At 35.2% G+C, this 19,721-nt stretch overlaps 2 protein-coding genes across 10 annotated transcripts in view; both read right to left on the reverse strand.

Annotated features, from left to right (window-relative positions):
* LOC126775087 (angiogenic factor with G patch and FHA domains 1) overlaps positions 1-10,987 on the reverse strand; it is a 36,698-nt gene extending 25,711 nt beyond the window's left edge. The window contains exons 1-10 of one of the 2 annotated variants that reach the window (XM_050496845.1): positions 10,637-10,987; positions 10,240-10,530; positions 9,732-9,884; positions 9,405-9,452; positions 9,068-9,317; positions 8,258-8,424; positions 7,209-7,337; positions 5,787-5,892; positions 4,796-5,000; positions 3,303-3,402 (exon numbers count right to left, since the gene is read on the reverse strand). In XM_050496845.1, the coding sequence (XP_050352802.1) occupies positions 3,303-3,402; positions 4,796-5,000; positions 5,787-5,892; positions 7,209-7,337; positions 8,258-8,424; positions 9,068-9,317; positions 9,405-9,452; positions 9,732-9,884; positions 10,240-10,530; positions 10,637-10,822 (1,635 nt within the window). In that variant the 5' untranslated portion in view covers positions 10,823-10,987. The remainder of the gene's footprint in view (positions 1-3,302; positions 3,403-4,795; positions 5,001-5,786; positions 5,893-7,208; positions 7,338-8,257; positions 8,425-9,067; positions 9,318-9,404; positions 9,453-9,731; positions 9,885-10,239; positions 10,531-10,636) is intronic. The other variant, XM_050496846.1, reaches the window with a different exon arrangement.
* Positions 10,988-11,725: 738 nt separating this feature from the next.
* The window catches only part of LOC126775071 (dystroglycan 1), a 93,063-nt gene continuing 85,067 nt past the window's right edge, over positions 11,726-19,721 (reverse strand). For 4 of the 8 annotated variants that reach the window (XM_050496806.1, XM_050496805.1, XM_050496807.1 and 1 more), the window contains 11 exons: positions 19,410-19,691; positions 18,667-18,831; positions 18,012-18,287; positions 17,370-17,512; positions 16,993-17,133; positions 16,433-16,784; positions 15,815-16,036; positions 15,491-15,661; positions 15,133-15,371; positions 14,156-14,529; positions 11,726-13,615 (listed from right to left, as the gene is read on the reverse strand). In XM_050496806.1, the coding sequence (XP_050352763.1) occupies positions 13,329-13,615; positions 14,156-14,529; positions 15,133-15,371; positions 15,491-15,661; positions 15,815-16,036; positions 16,433-16,784; positions 16,993-17,133; positions 17,370-17,512; positions 18,012-18,287; positions 18,667-18,831; positions 19,410-19,691 (2,652 nt within the window). In that variant the 3' untranslated portion in view covers positions 11,726-13,328. The remainder of the gene's footprint in view (positions 13,616-14,155; positions 14,530-15,132; positions 15,372-15,490; positions 15,662-15,814; positions 16,037-16,432; positions 16,785-16,992; positions 17,134-17,369; positions 17,513-18,011; positions 18,288-18,666; positions 18,832-19,409; positions 19,692-19,721) is intronic. The other 4 variants (XM_050496808.1, XM_050496810.1, XM_050496809.1 and 1 more) reach the window with 4 other exon arrangements.

Below are 19,721 nucleotides of genomic sequence, written 5' to 3' on the forward strand. Positions count from 1 at the left end.
CGGAATGATAAAAAATATTGAATGAACTTCGGTATCATACAATTGCTCAGCCAATTTCAGAAATCTTTTCCCGTATTTAGAATACATCTTAAGGATAGTCATAGGCTACATAGTACTCTGTTAAAATGAAAAATTTCGTGTACAACAGTTTTGCTAAACTAAAGACGACGGTCGAAGCGAACGCATTTCTTACGCACGCTGGATACTTTCTATAAAATAATTGTAGCGCTTAAAAATCTTTGTAAAATAAGGAACAAAATATCATATTATAACGGTTACGATTGGTTCCCGATTCAATTCCTAATAGGACCAAATAGCAACTTTATCGTTTTATGGTACGATGACGTTACAATTTGAATGCGATAAAATGACAATGTGCTAGTAGAATTGGGCTTTTTTAATTTGGAATTCACAAATTAATAACATATGACTAATATATGTATACATTCAAAATTAATTTTATAATATTATAAAGGACCACGTTTACCGGATTTTGCTGGTTAAATTACAAAAAAAATGTTATTCCCGCTGTGCACAGATTAAACATCAAACGAAGTAAACATTACTCATTCCCTTCACTCGAGATGTTATCGGTAACATTAAGGACTCATGATATGAGTGCTGATTTGTATGTCAGCGAGTTACTGCGGCATTGTTGAGGCTGTATATCAAAGTAATATAGCCATTTGTACTGTACAGATTAGCATGGGTTTAGCTGAGCCGACTTAACTTGACTTGGATATTTATGGAGTTATTATCTGTTTTTTTTATTGAAATAATACTCAACTTTTGAATTCTTTATATTTAATAAATGGATTAAGAGACAAGATTGTCCAGTTGTTAGTATAAGGAATTCTTAATCGAAATTGCGGGTTCGAACCCGTCCTTCCTAAATGATTCATCTCGTGTTCAGCGGGGGTAGAAAACATCTTGAGGATACTTGCATGTATCTGATGAAAATCTGTCTCGTGTGTCCACTAATCCGCATTCGAGTCGCGTAGTTCTCAAAAGGAATTTAATTCACTGATAACCTTAAGAGTTTTGCCTATAATTTAAGTCGTTTGTAAACAAATCTAAATTTAATGTCAACAACAAAAGCACGCACTGCAAATATTTTAATCTACTAACTATTATTTTATTTCATTTAACATTAAATATCGTATTAGCTGTGTCAAATTTCTTATATCATAAAAACTGAGAGTAAGCATACCCTTAACGTCACCGTCTGGACACAAGTTAATGGCAGACCGTCATTCGGCCGGGCTCTAATGCGAAACATCGAAAAAAAAATAAGCAAATTGTTTTAAATGGGCAGGTAGGCCCACGCCCGGCTGACCTACAGACGGCCAGTTATTACAGAAAATAATAAAAAAAACGTTTTAGGGTCTCGTGGATAAAGATAAAATAATTGTAGTACTTATAAATCAATTACATTAAAATGTATTTTCGATACAATCGTTAAAAATACATAAATATGCAAAATAACCTAAATCGAAATTAATGTTTATAGTTACGTCGACGTTTTTGCCGATGGAGAATTATCTATACTAATGTTATAAGTGCGAAAATAACTCAGTCTGTTTGTTACGCTTTTACTAATAGAACACTGAACCGATTTTGATGAAATTTGGTATGAAGCTAGCTTGAACTCGGAGGAAGGACATGGGATTTTTCATAACAACCCCTCCTCCCAACATCAAATCTCCTCCTGACCTAACATGCAGGTGATGCCGCGGGCGAACGAACACTATTAATAAAATAATAATAAAACATGCCGAGTTTTCGTAATCATTTCCTGACCCTTCACGTTCAGCAGCGTTTATAATTTAAACTAAAACAGCCAGTCAGCTAAACAAAAATAAAAAATGACATACACGACATACTAACCGTGTAAAGTCCTAATAATTGAAATAAGTTAATAACAACGATGTGAACTTACTTCGACCTCGGAAGTCGTCTGAACTGCGCAGGGTATATCTATTATATACCCTGCGCAGACCAGACGACTTCCCTTGAACAACTGTAGGCTCAAACACTGTTGCACATTATTTTCTGTCACTCTCTCACATTATTGAAACTCGACACGATCGGATAGTGATCAGGATCATCGGCTTTTCGTGGTTTCCGGCATAGAATGTGAGCACTGCCAACTACCAGAACAGCTATTGAGTAATTTATTTGAACATTAGAGCAACCGGACAAATTTTCATTGAGAAACAATATAGTGAAGTAAAATGGAATACTTGATATTTATTAGAAAACGATTAATCGATCGCTGGCAACAAATTTTATTACGAAAGAATGAAAACACAAAAACTTCAGTATTTATATACAATGCCAATAATTTGTTCCATTTGTTACGACGGAACCCTAATCGTAACAATCCGACGCGCGATTTTCCAAAAAATTTTTTGTTCAAATTTTTTTGCGCGAACATTAAATATATTATTCAGGTGAACTAATTAGTCACGTCGAACCATAATGGAGATATAATAATTCATCGCGTTAGTTTTTCTCATCGGTTGTCAAATGATGGACGACTTTATCTCGATCTAGTCGAGAGACCCGGTTTCGCTTGCGTATAGGACGTATTAAGATACGTAATGTTCGTTACAGAGATGAGCTCTTAAGTTATTCCGGCTTTAGTTATCTATACTTATTGAGCTGGAGAATATGTATGTTTTTTTACGCTAATCTCGGAAACTTAGTCCGGTTTGAAAGGATATTTTTCAAGCTATTAGTTTAAGGAACAGAGCAGTAACTATAAAAATCAACCAATCTGGCATATCATTCGCTGAAATACATCTGATAACATATTTATCAAATGTGCAACAGGCTTGAATAATCAATATTTAACGTGGTCGAAACCGCGCTGATCTTTAATATAATTTATATAAGATTTAGTATGGGAATATGGAGTCGGAATTCACAGTCTAGGAGGTACATAGGACGTTAATACTTTCTGTATTAATCAAGATTAAAAACTGGAATATTCCTAAGATTGTTGATGTTAATATTATTAATCAATAATCACTTGTTGGAAAAAGTTTAGAATCCAAAAGATATTTATCATTTAAATTCGAATAAAATTTATCGATGAAAATTGTAAAAAAAATTTTTAATCAGAAACTTTAATCAGAAACGTTGGTAATGTTTCAAATCAAATTAAGGAAAACTATAGAAAAATATAGAATTGAAATTTTAAGTTATCAGTATACGACAATACACAGACATGTATATTTTTAATCTGTATAAAGATTTTACAGAGTATAATGATAGATTATAACATATATTTAACTCACCGGCTCCCTGTCCCCTTGGCTGTCCTTGCCGAGTCCTTCGCCCTTCGACCAGCCCATTTTCTCCAGCAACTTGAAGCCTTTGTTCTCAGCTGCTATAAACCTGTCATAAATATAAAGTGGCCGATTTAGTTTCGTATCAGCGGCGCTTTCGGAAGCGATTATGCAAATTGTTACGATGGAAAATGTTTTTTTAACACTTTAGGATGAACACATATGTTAAAGTTGAAGTTCGATTATGTTTTTGGTAATTAATTCTTGTGTTTCAAGCGGTCGGGACACTAATGACTTCTAAAGGCTGCAATTTTCGTGATAAATACCTCGAAGGTGGTACTTTATATATACATATATATTATACATACCTCGAAGGTGGTACTTTATATATACATATATTACTGGTGGTAGGGCTTTGTGCAAGCTCGTCTGGGTAGGTACCACCCACTCATCAGATATTCTACCGCAAAACAGCAATACTTGATATTGTTGTGTTCCGGTTTGAAGGGTGAGTGAGCCAGTGTAATTACAGGCACAAGGGACATAAAATCTTAGTTCCCAAGGTTGGTGGCGCATTGGATATGTAAGCGATGGTTGACATTTCTTACAATGCCAATGTCTAAGAGCGTTGGTGACCACTTACCATCAGGTGGCCCATATGCTCGTCCGCCTTCCTATTCTATAAAAAAAAAAAAAAAAATACAATCAGTTTTTATTTAATGTGTATTTGTACACAACTTATGACTTTTTTATTACATATAATAAATTTATGTATTTATTTTTTATAAGTAGGTGAGCCTCAGGAAAACCTACACTTGGCCAATTGACATTGTCATCGCATTAGACAGACGCGCGTCCTTGAGCTTAAGTTTTTAGTGTTTGTAATTGCACCCAGATTTTTTTAAACTGAATTACTGCAACAGAAAGTGTTGCCATATAGCAGTAACTGGTAAGCTTATCCAGAAACGCCTGAACTTCTATCAGTCAAATGTCACGAAATACATAAATATGGCTTATGTATATTGCCATATTGGAAAAAATATCTTTTAACTATATTATTAGTTAAAATATTTTGTGCACTTACAAAATATAAAATTTCATAGTAATGTTTTCGCTACAGCCTAACCATTATTAAAAACTTAACGTGGACTACCATCGGCTGAGATTCCTTTAACGTTCTTAGATATTGACTAAGACATACAAATCATTTCTTACACAGTCAATGCACCACCAATAATTGCTTGTAAGATGTTCTGCATTAAATTCCACTGGCTCACTAAGTAACAGCGATTTCAAATTCGATTAATAAGTATATATTACAGCACCACCTGCCTCATATCCTATGAGTTATTACATCGTTGGTTGCCTGGAAGAGATCGCTATGTAGCGATAAGATCGCCAAAAGTGTATGCTACTTTTATTTAGTCTGTATCCGTGTTTTGTATTTTTTTTTCTCTTTGTGGTGTACAATAAAGTATAAAGTAAAAGTAAAGCATTCTTACGTGTTAATATCACTGCTCTGCGTTTTCTCAGAGTGGTGCGACGAGCCGACCTTTTCTCTCCTCGTCTGCGCCCTGTCGTTGTACGCGGTCTCTTCTATCGCTAACGGTTTTGGCGCGTATTTGTTCTTCAACCTCGCGAGTTCTAGTTGATGTTGTTTCTGAACGCTGCACGTACGTGTGTAAGCGACTTTTTCTTTTTCTTGTGCTGTACAGATAAAAAAATCTTTATAACTAACACTTTTTATATCTCTATTTGCTTATACATTTTAAATATTATTATTTTTTTTATTCAATATGAAAAACTTTTCCTTTTCCAAGAATTAAAAAAAAACCTCATGCTTGCATGTTTTTTATTTTAGCCTATTGGGCGTGTTATAAAATTGTATTAACTTTTATTATTTAAGTAATTTTATCTTATTTAACCTTTTACTGCACTGAATGTAACGTTTGTGTTGGCAGCATATGTACAAGGCGTAGACTGAAAAGCAGCCTAGCTGAGAATACGACCTTTTCACCAAATTATCAAATATCATATTGTCAAATCTTTTTTATGGTTTTGTATCTTAATTTTGTTTTTGTTTCTTTAGGTGAATAAAGTTATTTATTATTATTATTACTTATAAGAATAGCACAGTGGAATAAGCTTAACTCCCGCAAAAGGTGAGGCTTTAGATCTGCACATGGAACATATGCATGCTATAACTTTAAAATATAAATTCTTCAACGTGTAGCATTATTAAAATATCGATATTCGAAAATAAAAATATTCAATTCATTTTAGTTTCTAGAATTTTTCATTCATTAACATTATAAGCTTGATTGAACAGACCAGTATAACGCGACTTATTTTCACAAGTAAGTAGTCTAAAGAATAAACATTTAGAATTTGAATAGCAACATCAAAGCCTTTGTGTCCACTTCTAATGTCCACGGATTATTTTTAAGACAAAATTATCGTAGTGAAATAACAAAATTACTTGAATCTACTTACTTTCCATTATAAGCCCCGGTTCACAATGGCCACACGTATCATTGCCGGCGTGAATGTGACAAAGCAGCTTCGTTTCACCCAACTGTATTGTACTTCCATGTACTACCTAAAATATTAGGAGAATTAAGTTGTAGTATACAATTATGTTTAAAAAAAAGCCGAGATGGCCCAGTGGTAAGAACGCGTGAATCTTAACCGATGATCGTGGGTTCAAACCCGGGCAAGCACCAATGAATTTTCATGTGCTTAATTTGTGATTATAATTCATCTCGTGCTTGACGGTGAAGGAAAACATCGTGAGGAAACCTGCATGTGTCTAATTTCACTGAAATTCTGCCACATGTGTATTCCACCAACCCGGATTGGAGCAGCGTGGTGGAATAAGCTCCAAACCTTCTCCTCAAAAAGAGGTGCGGAGGCCTTTAGCCCAGCAGTGGGACATTCACAGGCTGTTACGGTATACAATTATGTTTTATACTTTATTGTACACCACACCACAAAGAGAAAATACAGAACATGTGTACTGCCTAAATAAATGTACAATTATGGCGACCTTATATATACATAGCGATCTCTTCAAGGCAACCAACGGTGTAAGTAATTACAGATAGGATATGAGGTAGGTGGTGGTATGAATAAAATAATATTAATATTTAATTAAAACAAAACCAATTAACAAATGTAAATATAAAATACACATATTATGCATCCATAAATAAATTATATTATCAGTAAATACAAAATTACAAGTATATGATATAAATACATGCTATATACTCTTTATCAGAAGAGAAGCCTATCAGTCTCCACAAGGCCAATTTTTTTTTTAAATATGTTTTTTTTTTTTTGTAAAAAAGTATCCGGTAACACCCACGACAAATGAATTGCTCATTCATTTCTATGCCAGAAACATTAACGCAAGTGTCAACAAGACTTGTCCAAGTTTCAGAGCAATCGAATGAACGGTTTAGAAACGCATACAATACGCTTGTGCTTAATATGCTGATAATATATAAATAAATAGTTTCGTTCAGATAAATCTTACATGGTAAATTTACTGGTGGTAGGGCTTTGTGCAAGCTCGTCTGGGTAGGTACCACCCACTCATCAGATATTCTACCGCAAAACAGCAATACTTGATATTGTTGTGTTCCGGTTTGAAGGGTGAGTGAGCCAGTGTAATTACAGGCACAAGGGACATAAAATCTTAGTTCCCAAGGTTGGTGGCGCATTGGATATGTAAGCGATGGTTGACATTTCTTACAATGCCAATGTCTAAGAGCGTTGGTGACCACTTACCATCAGGTGGCCCATATGCTCGTCCGCCTTCCTTTTCTATAAAAAAAAAAAAATCTATTAATTTCCTTGTCATCTTGGATGATTTAAGTAATAATTCATCGATAAGTTAAAAGATATTGTTACCTCTACAGGACTGCTCCTCTCTTGACTCTCAGACATACGAATACCGTTAATTATTGTGCCGTTCTTTGAACCTAAGTCAACTGCCAGATATATTCTTTTATCCATATTGTAATTGATATCCAAGTGATTCTGTAAAATAACATTACATTGTTAGAAACAAATATAAAAAAAAAATAAAACAAAAAATAAAAATACATAATTACGATAGCATTATCAGCATCAGATTAGAAATAAATTATTTTAAATTTTTAGAGGGCTTGTACATAAATTTGCTAAAGCTTATCCTTTCAAACGAATTAATATACTAGAATCTAAAAGTTTAATTTGAATGCATGCATGATCTGTTTGAGGGTTGCATGCATTGCTTTTTTGCTAAAATAATGCTATTTGCTAAAAAAGTGTCAATCAAACAATAAGCTAGAGCTTTAACAGCTAACAATATGGTTTTGTGCAAGCTCGTCTGGGTAGGTACCACCCACTCATCAGATATTCTACCGCAAAACAGCAGTACTTGGTATTGTTGTGTTCCGGTTTGAAGGGTGAGTGAGCTAGTAATTAAACAGGCACAAGGGACATAACATCTTAGTTCCCCAGGTTGGTGGCGCATTGGTGATGTCAGCGATGGTTAACATTTCTTACAATGCCAATGTCTATGGGCGTTGGTGACCACTTATCATCAGGTGGCCCATATGCTCGTCCGCCTTCCTATTCTATAAAAAAAAAATATGCCAGGATGAGATTTCGTCAATCTTTAGAAAGTAAGAGCAGAGTTAAACATATACATATGGAGAAAAGTTACGAGTGGTGCAAACTGTTACAAAATGCTATTGACCGGGTTTTTATACACACACTCACACGCGTACGCGAGCTCACATTTACACACACTTAAAACAATTAAATATCTTTATTATATAAATTATCTACTGAAGTTTTTTTCGATTCAATTCAAGATCAACCACACATAACCTGATTGTTGTGACAATGAGCACATAGAAGCAAATATACAAATTTCATATGAGCCAGCTATTATAATAAATGTAAATACTTACCCGGGACACATTGTGATCCCTTATAACAATAGCATGTTGATCCCCTTCTCTGCCTATCGTTCCACCGTCCTTAGTTATAAGATACAAACTGCCTACTTTCAGTTTAGGTAAGTTTGTCTCCCTTACTATGACACGCATGCATGGTGGATGATGCTTGGCTACCGATTCTGAAAACAAGACACCCTTTCAAATAATTAACGCTTGTTACAATTGCAAATCATTGAAAAATTATATTTCCTATTTATTTTTGCATAATAGTAGAATGAAAAATATTCATTACAAACAATATAATAAACAACATTTTCATCTCATATTTTAAAGAAATAAAAAACCTATTTTTTTTTCTATAACCTATTCTAGGCAAAGGAATAAAGACAAATAAACAATATTGAAATCGATATCATTGGCATTTATAATGAATTTTCAAAAAAATTGCATAGCTGTCATCCGAAATTAAAGTGGATATAAGTAGTTACTTTGAATCTTATTGTATAAATAAAGATACACTAATCAAGGAGTGTTTGCAGTGCTTAATATAGCTAAGCTTTTAGCACATTGTATGGAATATATAAACTTACTTCTTATTTAAATGGAATAGAATATACATCTTATCATAATACAGATAATCAATTTGGAGCTAAAATTTTAATTCATTGGTTTTACGAGGCAATTTAGTGATATAATTATTATTTTTACAATTTGCAACAAGAAACTTTTTAAGTTTATTCCTATTAGATAGGTCAGGTATACTTGTGATATACATTTATATTTGTACAATATAATCGTGGCTGTATTGTGTTCTTCATTTACCGTCATCAGTAGCAGTAGATGTACTTGCATCTGTTTCTGCATCGGACACTTCACTAGAAGTGTCACTGCACTCTCCGTCTTCTAACTGTTCTGCAATTACTTTCTCTTTATCATTCACAACTTCTGATTCATCAGAAGCAATGTCTCTTTTAGCTTCTGTAATTTCATTTTCATTTGTTTCCTGTGTTTTCTTCTTTGAATCTTTAGAAATTTTCTTGCGTTTTGGTTTGCTTCCTTCTTCTTCCTTTTCCTGCAATATAACATTTCAGATGTTGGTATTTGGAAGCAACTTGTGAGCATTGTATTTACCTAAGGCAGTTGCGCCTCGGAGTGAAACCTGAGTGAATTGTTTGGTCAGGTTTTCAACATCGTCAGTTTTAGTAGCCTGAAAGGAGTAAACATATATGGTAACAGTACAATACACATTATGTCGAAAAGTCATTATTTTGTGACAGCTAATATTTAATGTCACACAAAGATCATCTCAGACAGCCTTACTTATAAACATTGTTTTTAATCTCACTTTCTCACATCATTGTTTTGACATTAGAATGAAGAAGACAGCATTATTTAACTTGTCACCAACTAAACAACATTTATAGATAAAGCCGAAAGAGTTTTGTAAAATTTAATTTTACACATTTGAAAATTAAGTTTCATATACCTTTTTGTTTTTCTTTGCTTTCTTCTTCTCATGAGCAATAAGAGATTTATTCTCAGCACTTTTATCAGGATATGAATGAAACACAAATGTTTGTTTTTCATTTGAATAATAGTAGTAACATCCCGTATCTGTATGATAATAGAGTCCAAGTTCCTATAAACAACAAATTCTATTAATCTCATAAAAAAATCATACTTAGCTATAAGCCAAGAATGAAATTATTATTAGTTTGTATGATAATTTAATTAGAACATAGAAATAATAATAACATAATCTCTATATGAGTCAGAGATTATGTTTTTATTATTATTCCTGACTGCTCAAAAAAAGGAGTTTAATGTTTTCATGGTTCATATATGCAAGTTTGTAGGAAATGCCTTAATAGTTTTAAATGTTTGTCATTGCCATAATGTGTTATTTTATTTCTTGTACACAAAAGTTTCAAGACAGAAATAAATTCTTCAACAGATTTAATATTTACAATTTTATGTACATATAAGTAACTCACAGAATTATAATAGTACCCAGTCTTGTAGTCATAGTACATTCCAGCAGATTCTACATACACCATACCAGTATCTTGGAGAGCACTTTGAGCTGCTTCTACAACTTGCTCTGCTATACTTTTTTCACTTTTTCCATTGTTGTGAGTAGTCCATGCGGCAGATTCTTCAATTTTATTATCTGATACTTCTGTAATTGATATATTTTCTTTTCGACTAGTAGTTTGGGTGTGTGAAGATATCAAATTTCTTGATTGTTCGGAATTGGAGGATAGCTTATTTTTACTTGTTCTCACCTATAAATTGCATGTGTATAAATAATAAATGCGGTAGTAATTTAAAAAAATGGGAATCTTATTAAAATGAATTAAAATTAGCCAATAATATTAATACAAACTATACCTTTTCGAGTTGTCGCTTTAGAGATTTTATAAGGGAATTTTTCTTTTTTATGCAGTGTCGCATTTTCAATAGCAAATTTAAGATTTCCGGCCTGTATTTTAAAGATATTCGAAGTGATCTTAAATTAATAAGATGTCGTTTTTTCGGGTATTTAATTTTTTTTTCAGAATTATTAATTTCTTCCATTCTTACAAGAGTAAGTAAAACTTTAAGTTATATTTAAATTAAAATAGACATATATATATATATATATATATATATATATATATATATTTAAGTTTAACTTTCTTAAGTATTTCGTTTATTTTTATAGGTAAACTTATGAATTAACAGGTAAAGTAATCCCTCAAAACAAAATTTCATACTTCAAAACTATGACACTTGACAGTTGACATCAGTGTCATCGAAAGCAACAGATTCATAATTATATATAATTACAGATAATCGTCTTCTATATTAAAAATCAATAATAATTTAGTGTCATGGTGTAAAAATCTAATAGATTTATTACTTGATATAAGAAGGTGAATAATTACGTTCACTAGAAACAGTCTTTCGTAAGAAGTTTATATTTATATTCTCTTTCGGTGACTCAAGGGTGGTTTGGTGGTTGTTGGTGGTGGTGGTGGTGGTTGGTGCAAAATATGGCCATCTTCACAAGACTTCTTCTTCATTTTTGTTAAAAAAATGTTATTTTAAATGTTATCCACTGACTAAGTGGTTTTGTACTTTAATTTAAAAAAATGAAGAGAAATGTCGTATGACGATCGTGAGTCGGTTCGGTTGTAATGTAATTGAAATTGTAAGGTTAGGTACTCAAAGGATCATTAAAACAAATTATTATAACGAGAAACAAAGAGTACCACCACCACACAAACCTTGCCGTAACAACGTTACGGCAAGGCGAGGCAGAAACGAGGCTATTATGTGTTATTATATTTCAAACAAAAATACTTAATTTTTAAATTCTTTTTGAAAAATATTGCAAGCTCTTCAGTCACCACTTTACTTCTTTCTCTAAAAGTTTACTTATTTTTATAATAACATTTACTGTAATTATTTATTACAGTAATAAATAAAAGAAACGAATCACTAGACCATTTTATTAAATTAGAAAAACTCAATAATTACATAAATTATGTGCGTTTTGATGTGAAGTGTTTAAAAATAATATTTGTCATACATAAGTATATTATTAAATTATAATAAAATGGTTCGGTTTTATATGGACATTATTAAGTACAACTACTGAGAAATAAAAATATAATATAATTAAAAGAAAATTTTAGCTGATCTATAAAATTGTATACGACTAAAAACATCTATAAATGCAAAAATTCTAAATGAGTATACAGTAGAAAAAAATACATCCAAAGTAAAAGTTATTTTATAGCTCATTTCGTTTAATTCCCTATCGTTTACATAATCTGATTAATCTTACGCCTATGGTAATAATTAGACAAGTACAAAATGATATTTTAGTCTTAAAAAATATCTATTCGTAGCCTAAAACTAAATTCAGTTGTATAACACATGTTATTGTATAATGTACACGCCAGCTAATTGTATTATAAGTTTTAACTTACTCTTGTATATTTAATTTTAATAATTGCGTGAGCAATTTTATTGACCAATAAAAAAAAATAGCTAACGGCAAATATTTCGTAATTTCCTGCTCCATATTACCGGAGCGTCTATTAAATTAAATATGCGAAACATCGCTTCCCATTTGTAGAGATTATAAACGTGTGTGCTTTTATTTAGTCTTAGTTTTATAACCTCTCTAATACATCATTTTCTGTTCTACGTTCACATACACGCACGTACAGCCTAATATATTTGTGTATGGAAGAACTAAGCTAAAGGCTAATGTTACATTTTCGATATGTTTATTAAAATACATTATTACATAACATTTCTCAAACAATGGCACGCATTTAGCCAACACACGTATCGAACTGTTTTTGGTCTAGCCTTAAATATTTATTTATATATTATTGTTTCATGATATCTTTCGATTAGTTTATCACGTATATATTTTATTCATCTGTTTAAAAATGTAAAGATATTCGTACAACGACGCCGTATAGCCAATGTAACATTACCTACTTCAACAATAACATTCTAATGTAGCATTTATTGTGAAGTACTTTTTTTACACTTTAACATCATACATATACGCATACAACTACGCTTCAAAAACTACTTCGTGACGTAACTTACAATATAAGAAATTCGTAGTCACATTTAATTGTGCACAATTCCTTTTTAGTCGATATGAGGTTCGTTCACGTTATCTTACGTTTACAATAATTTTCGTAATAAATGCATTCATAACATTACTTTTTCGTAAATGCTCGTTAAATATACTATGTATTATTGAAAGAACCGAATTAATTCACGAAAATAATAATCGAATATGTGTAAACGAATGGGTCGACTAGTTTTCTTATTAACAAAATTTGAGAAACAATATTTTGACCCGCTCGACGTGTTACGTACATAGAGAAGCTAGGATATATTTGTGATGGGGTAAAAGAGAATTTATAATAAGTCTTCCATTCTTAAGCCAACCATCAAAGCCGTGTTTTACGAGTTTACTGAATTTCAGAGATGATCGATCTGACTTTTCTAGCTTCGCCTATAGCTACGCAATGTAAACGGGTTTCTATACTATTGGACGTAGGCAGTTTTAGGGTGGGACGTATGGAGGTGGCTTCCTGTATGTTGGGGTCGCTTTAGGGCGTGGAGGTGTACGAGATGCGGCGAAGGGGGGCGGAGGGCGGTAGGGTGCGTCTTCCCCCGAACGGTATTCAGGCGCAGGGGGTAATAGTGGCGGTTTCTCCTCTCTCATGATGACGGGGCTTTTGTCAGCTGGTTCCGCATCAGCTCTTTCTTCGAGTTCATCTTGGAAAATCACAGGTATTCCTTTCGAACGGAACGCTTGACGTTCCTCTTCATCGCCAACGCTCATTTTACCTGTTTTTAAAATAATTACGCCATTAATTGTAGAACTATTAAAAGCTATTAATAAACTATATAGCTCGAACAATGCTTGCGAAAATATTCTAGCCTTTTAGTATGTGCAAGTGCGAATATAAGACAGATATGTGCATAGATAACATCGTTTAATTAAGCGAACATTAAATCTAAGAGCCAGGTCTAAAAAGAAAAAAAAATCAACCATAATATACTAATTTAACTGAAGTGCTCTAAATGATTAATTAATAAATCACCTTTTTCGTGTCAAGAATTTGCATCCGCTATAGTTAAAATTCTCGTTAATAATTGATATATAAATATTAATGTTATTTAGCGAATTTATAATATTTTGAATGTTGTCTACTGTACATCCAAATTGGAAACATTAATTAATTTGTTACGTAATATACTACGATAATAATAATAATTGTTTACATAATTATAGGGATTAAAGTATGTTAAAAATAAACACCAGATGGCGTTTTGCATCTCACCGATTTTAATTAAATATTTAGTTGCAATATATTCGATTCTTACCGGTTCGCCGTCTTCTATATAGAACGCATGCGATAATTCCAGCAACGACGATCATACACACGATCACGATGGCCGGTATAACGAACGTCACCAAGTAATCGGAATATTCTGGACTTGCGTTCGTTGCTTTGTTTTGCGAATTCGTACCGGGCTGTATCGGGACTAAGGCCTTTGTTGTTTTGGTGTTCTGATCGGCACAAAGTCCGAGAGGAATGAGACGTATGGACATAACCTTGAGATCTTTGTCAAATATTTGATCGACATGCTCTCTGAGGTTTCCCCCAATAGCTCCCCGTTCGTCAACTATAATCATTTTACGCAGTTCCTCGATTTCTCTCTTGGGACACCTGTCCATCGGTAGACTTGTGTTGTACCTGAGAAAAAATTTAAATAATATTAATAATATAACTAAATGAAAAATCTAAGACGTGTTTTTTGCAATAGGCTCTATTATATCCCATTTTAACCAAGTGGGTGTCGGAAGAGTCGATTAAGGGATCTTTTTAACGAGTGCGCATTCATAAATATCATCAGTACCTTTCGTCTAGTCGGCTACGTTACTAAAGTTTTTCCGTCAGGTTGTAATAGCCTGCCAAAACTTTGCAGTGTTAATAAAACACACTTCGTCCGCCCCATATAAGTAAGTTATCCTAATTATATAGTAGCAACAGCCTGTAATTATCCCACTGCTGGGCTAAGGCCACCTCTCCTTTTTTAAGAAGGTATGAAGCTTATTCCACCACGCTGCTCCAATGCGGGTTGGTGGAATACACATGTGGTAGAATTTCAGTGAAATTAGACACATGCAGGTTTCTTCACGATGTTTTCTTCACCGTATAGTACGAGATGAATTATAATCACTAATTAAGCACATGAAAATTCAGTGGTGCTTGCCCGGGTTTGAACCCATGATCAGCCACTGTGCCATCTCGGCTTAAATAACGCGAATCGAATTCACGAGCCAGTAAGATAATTACCAAATGATGGTAGTAGGATTGTCCGTGATGCTCTGTATCCGGATATTGTCGGTCTCCTTCTGCCCGAACAGAGCCGCCAACTTCTCCACGACCTTGCGCTTGTTGGTGGCGCTGTCCACGAGGTTGGGCGACGGGTCCATCGTCATCTGGAATTCCACGGTCGGACGGATCGTTGGTGCCTTCGCCACTTCTACTATCAAGCTGTCATAAGCACTCTTCTTGCTGGAGTCCTCCGCGATCTGAAATACATTAACGCGCGGAATTTGTAATTGGCAAGTATTTTACTCCATGTTACACGGATGCCGCATTATTATTATTATGCTTAAAATTAGCTCAATAAATACAATTAATTTCTTACCAGCTGGTAATGGACGCTTCTTTCATCGTTAGATGTAGGCAGGCCATAGAATTCCTGGTTACGTGCATCAAACTGTAACCAGTGGGTCGCGGGGATCTCGGAGCGGTCGCTGAATCTAAGAGATAATTGCAGATTGCGAGTACCGCCGTCCTCTGGATCGAAGAATGTATCCTTGAAAAAAATTAAGCAGTGATAATATGATATATCTGGACGTCGCACGGAGTATGTCGATCGAGGGTTTGTTTACTTTAATTCCTCCCGCCATCGACATGGAGGATATGAGTGTGACGTGTGAGCGTGTAAAACGTAAAGGCGGTCCCTCACCTCCGGCACCTTGTAGACGAGCAGGTGGCCCACGGTGGCGGTGAGGTGGTCGACCTGGTTGCGCGTGACGGGCGGGTAGGTGTCGGGCGCGCGCGCCGGGCCGCGCGCCGCCGCGCAGCGCCCCGCGCCGCGCCAGCGCACGCCCGACGCCGCGAGCTCCGGCGACATGGCGCGCGACAGCCCCGCCGACGGCGCGCCCGGCCCCGCCGGCGACTCCATTATCTGGGAATATAGCATATTCGGTCTCATCGAATGGTTTCACGTTCGTGACGAGACAGCCGTGTTATTATGTAATGCAATAACAGCAGTACTTGTTATTGTTGTGTTCCGGTTTGAAGGGTGAGTGAGCCAGTGTAATTACAGGCACGAGGGACATAAAATCTTAGCTCCCAAGGTTGGTGGCGCATTGTTAGCATTTCTTACAATGCCAATGTCTAAGGGCGTTTGGTGACCGTACCATCAGGCCCACGTGCTCGTCCGCCGTCCTATTTTATAAAAAAAAAAAGTAATGCAAGCGAGGTCGTCCGGTGATCTGGTGCGGTATCGGTTCGAGTACGCATGCGTGTACAAATATTCGCTGTGAGGTGTGAGTCGTAAAGCTATTGAATGGGAAATCACCTTCATGAGCCTGTTGATGTCGTCCATGGGGCAGGCGGGGTCTTTCGGCAGCGTATCGTTCGTCCACACGAACTCGTACAGGTCCCCGTTCTGGGTCGCGTTCAGAACCGTCAAGTGATCCATGTCCGTGTCCCTGAAGAGATTGACGATTCCCTCGAGAGCGCGGATTTGCCAGTCGATGACGTTGTTGAACTGTTTCAGGAGTTTGAACTGCATGATGAACTGGTGGTTAATAGTCCGTCCGCTCTTGTGCTGCTGCACTGTGATGTCTAACGGCCCTCGAGCGAGGAGACCTTCGCTGTCTTGTGCTTCTACGATGAAGTTCCAGCGAGACACGTGCGCTTCTAATGGTCTAGAAAAAAAATGGCAGTTAACAAATATTTGATTCCTCGAACAAATCATGAAGTACTAACAATAATTAAACTAAGTACAAGATACTTGTTACTGTTAATTAAACGTTAATGGTACTTTAAAAAAACAAGTACTGTTATTCATAGTGATATTTTAAACTCTATATCAGACAGTTTTTTACGATTATTAAACATGGAAAGATTACTCACAATCCATAGACTTCTCGTTCAGAAGGAATGAATTGAATCCAAGAGTTTTTGCTTAGCGGGACGTTTTCAGCTTCATACATAGTGAATGTAAGGTTGCTTCCTTCTTCTGGATCAGTAAACAAGTCGGCTGGTATGATATATCTAAAGAGAGAATAACCTTTATTGTATCAAATAATCTGTAAGTTAATCTTGAGATCAATTAAATCTTTTAGTTTGTAAGTCTAACCTTATTAATTTTATTGGTGGTTTGAAAATTTGCAGGCTTTTATGGTTATTTATATTTAGAATCAACTTTTTGTGGTTAGCTACTCAATAGTTTATTGTATTGTTAAACAATTGTCCAACAGTTAAGGATTACACTTATGGGAGGTACATACCTGAAGGCTTTGCCGGCGGTGATCGCTAGTTTCTTCATATGATGTTTGAGCGTGGGAGGTTGGTTGACGGGCATCGGGAATGGAACGGTTTCTGTCGTCCTACCGATTACTGTGCTCGATCTCTCCGTCGATGTTATAATCTCCTGTAACATGTAGTTTGCTTATGTCGCTACAGAAGTAATAAAAGTTTAAAATTATAAATATATTACAAACATAATATTACAAGTGAATACTGACACCATTATTGTTACTATTTCGTGAAAATTGTATGCTACCATTGAGGTGAAAAAAAATAATAAAGTTATATAAGCATGTACTTATTTTAGTTATTAATTGTTTAATGTATATTTGTACTAATAATAATATTGTGTGATCACTGAGTATATTTTTGAATTTAGAATAAAGATTACAGTAAGTAAGAAAATATTATTCTTTTAGCCAAAACAACACTCCCAATTCAACCATCATCCAGTCTGATTTATACAATTGGTCCCACAAAATATACACACTTTTACTTGTTTAATACTTACAATTTTCCATGTTTGAAAATTAAAAAAAAAGTTCAATCGAAATAGTTTTTACTTTTTCACCATTTGATAAAATATCTGTTGCATGCAGTATAATCATATTATCGTAACAGACCTGCTTGGTAACCTCCTGAGTGGTAATTTCAGGTGTTGGAGTCGTAGTTGGAATTGTTGTTGGAATGGACACAATCGTTGTGGGTGTCGGCGTTGTTGACGTCGTTGTTGAAGTTGATGTTGTTTCTGTCGTTGTCGATGTTGATGTGGTAGTGCTTGATGTTGTTGAAGGAGTGGTCATCGATTCTGTTACGGTTTCTTCGGTGGGTGAGGGCGATGTCGGTGTTTCAGACGACACAGGCGGTAGTTCGTTTGATGCGCGTATTATAACGGTCTGCTGAAAGTGCCATGCGGACGCTCACAACGTGATGTGATTTGCGGACGTGAAGGCAAATTTGACTATCGAAGACTCCAATTTTTCATATATACAAAAATTTTGGTGACTATTTAGAATCATATTATAATATATTTATCATATTTTGATTGATAATTTTTTTTACATCATCAGTTATTTGTCTTTACGTCCATAAGATTAGTTTAATGTATTTACAGATTAAATTACAATGTGATTTTAAATGGGCGTCCGTTTCTATTCTATCCCATGTTAAGAAAATCCACACCCACACAAGACATAAATTAGTGTCAATATCAAAAATCTACAAAATGTGAGGTTAAATTTAGATGGTGATAATAAATACTCATGTTAGTTCACGTACCTGTTCCGGTTCCGTGGATGTGGTTATTTCCTCTGGTACTATTACGATAGGGGAATGCTCTTCTACTAATAGACGAGGGTTCACTGCTATCGGTTCCTTCGAGAATTTGATGTTTGTCGATTCGGATGCAGACTCCGAGTATGGAGTTATTTTCACTTTGTGATCCTGTACAAAAGTTGACGTCTTTAAAATTGTATAAGCGTGATAGATTCAGCTAAATGTTGGTGTGTTAAGAATAAAAACTACTGTAGCTATTAAACTTGGGTACTTTGCCAAATCATATACATATGCTGCTACAATCTAGTCTATAGAATGCGAATATTTGCAAGAAAAAAGAAATAACAAGTTATCTGTATAAATAAATTGATAAAACTCCATATGTGAAACAATAAAAAGTTATCATTGTAATTGATAAAGCAACATGGTAAAACTTAAATATAAACGGTTATCACTAAATCTACTCAAGACCATACATTTCATGCTTATATTAATTATTGTAACTTTCTGTCGTTTATTTTTTAGAGTTCGATCAAATGTAAGTAATATAAAGTAAGAAATTTATTATTGTCATATTTTGTTTTAGAAAGTTACTTGGATCGACACCACGCAATACTAGCCGTGCAAAGTGAAAGACAAAACGACATCAAACAAACCACCACACAATCGTACACACAAGATTGAAGACGAAAGACAAGGACACGAAAAACATGCAAAGGAAGTCTGGAGATTAGGTTACGACAAACCTCCGTGGTATACGTATTAGTAGAGGCGGAGTCAGGAGTCTCCGAGCGCGTGTATTCCTCTGTGGGAAGCGTCGCGGCTTGCGAGGGAGTCGGGTCAAGGAGAGCGGGGGGAGAGGACGAGGGGGTCGAGAGGGGCGGCTGGGAAGGAGGAGGAGGTGGAGGGGTCGTCGTCGGCGGGTCGGTGAGCTCGGTCTGAAACGTGTCGGTGGTGGTGTGTGGCGCGAAGTCGGGCTGGCCGTGGTGGTGGCGGTGTGGGTGCGGGGGGTTGGGGGGTTCGTCCACCTGGCGCCGCGCGGTACACACTACGTTAGT

The sequence above is a fragment of the Nymphalis io genome, chromosome 17 (genome assembly GCF_905147045.1).
Source record: "Nymphalis io chromosome 17, ilAglIoxx1.1, whole genome shotgun sequence".
NCBI lineage: Eukaryota > Metazoa > Arthropoda > Insecta > Lepidoptera > Nymphalidae > Nymphalis > Nymphalis io.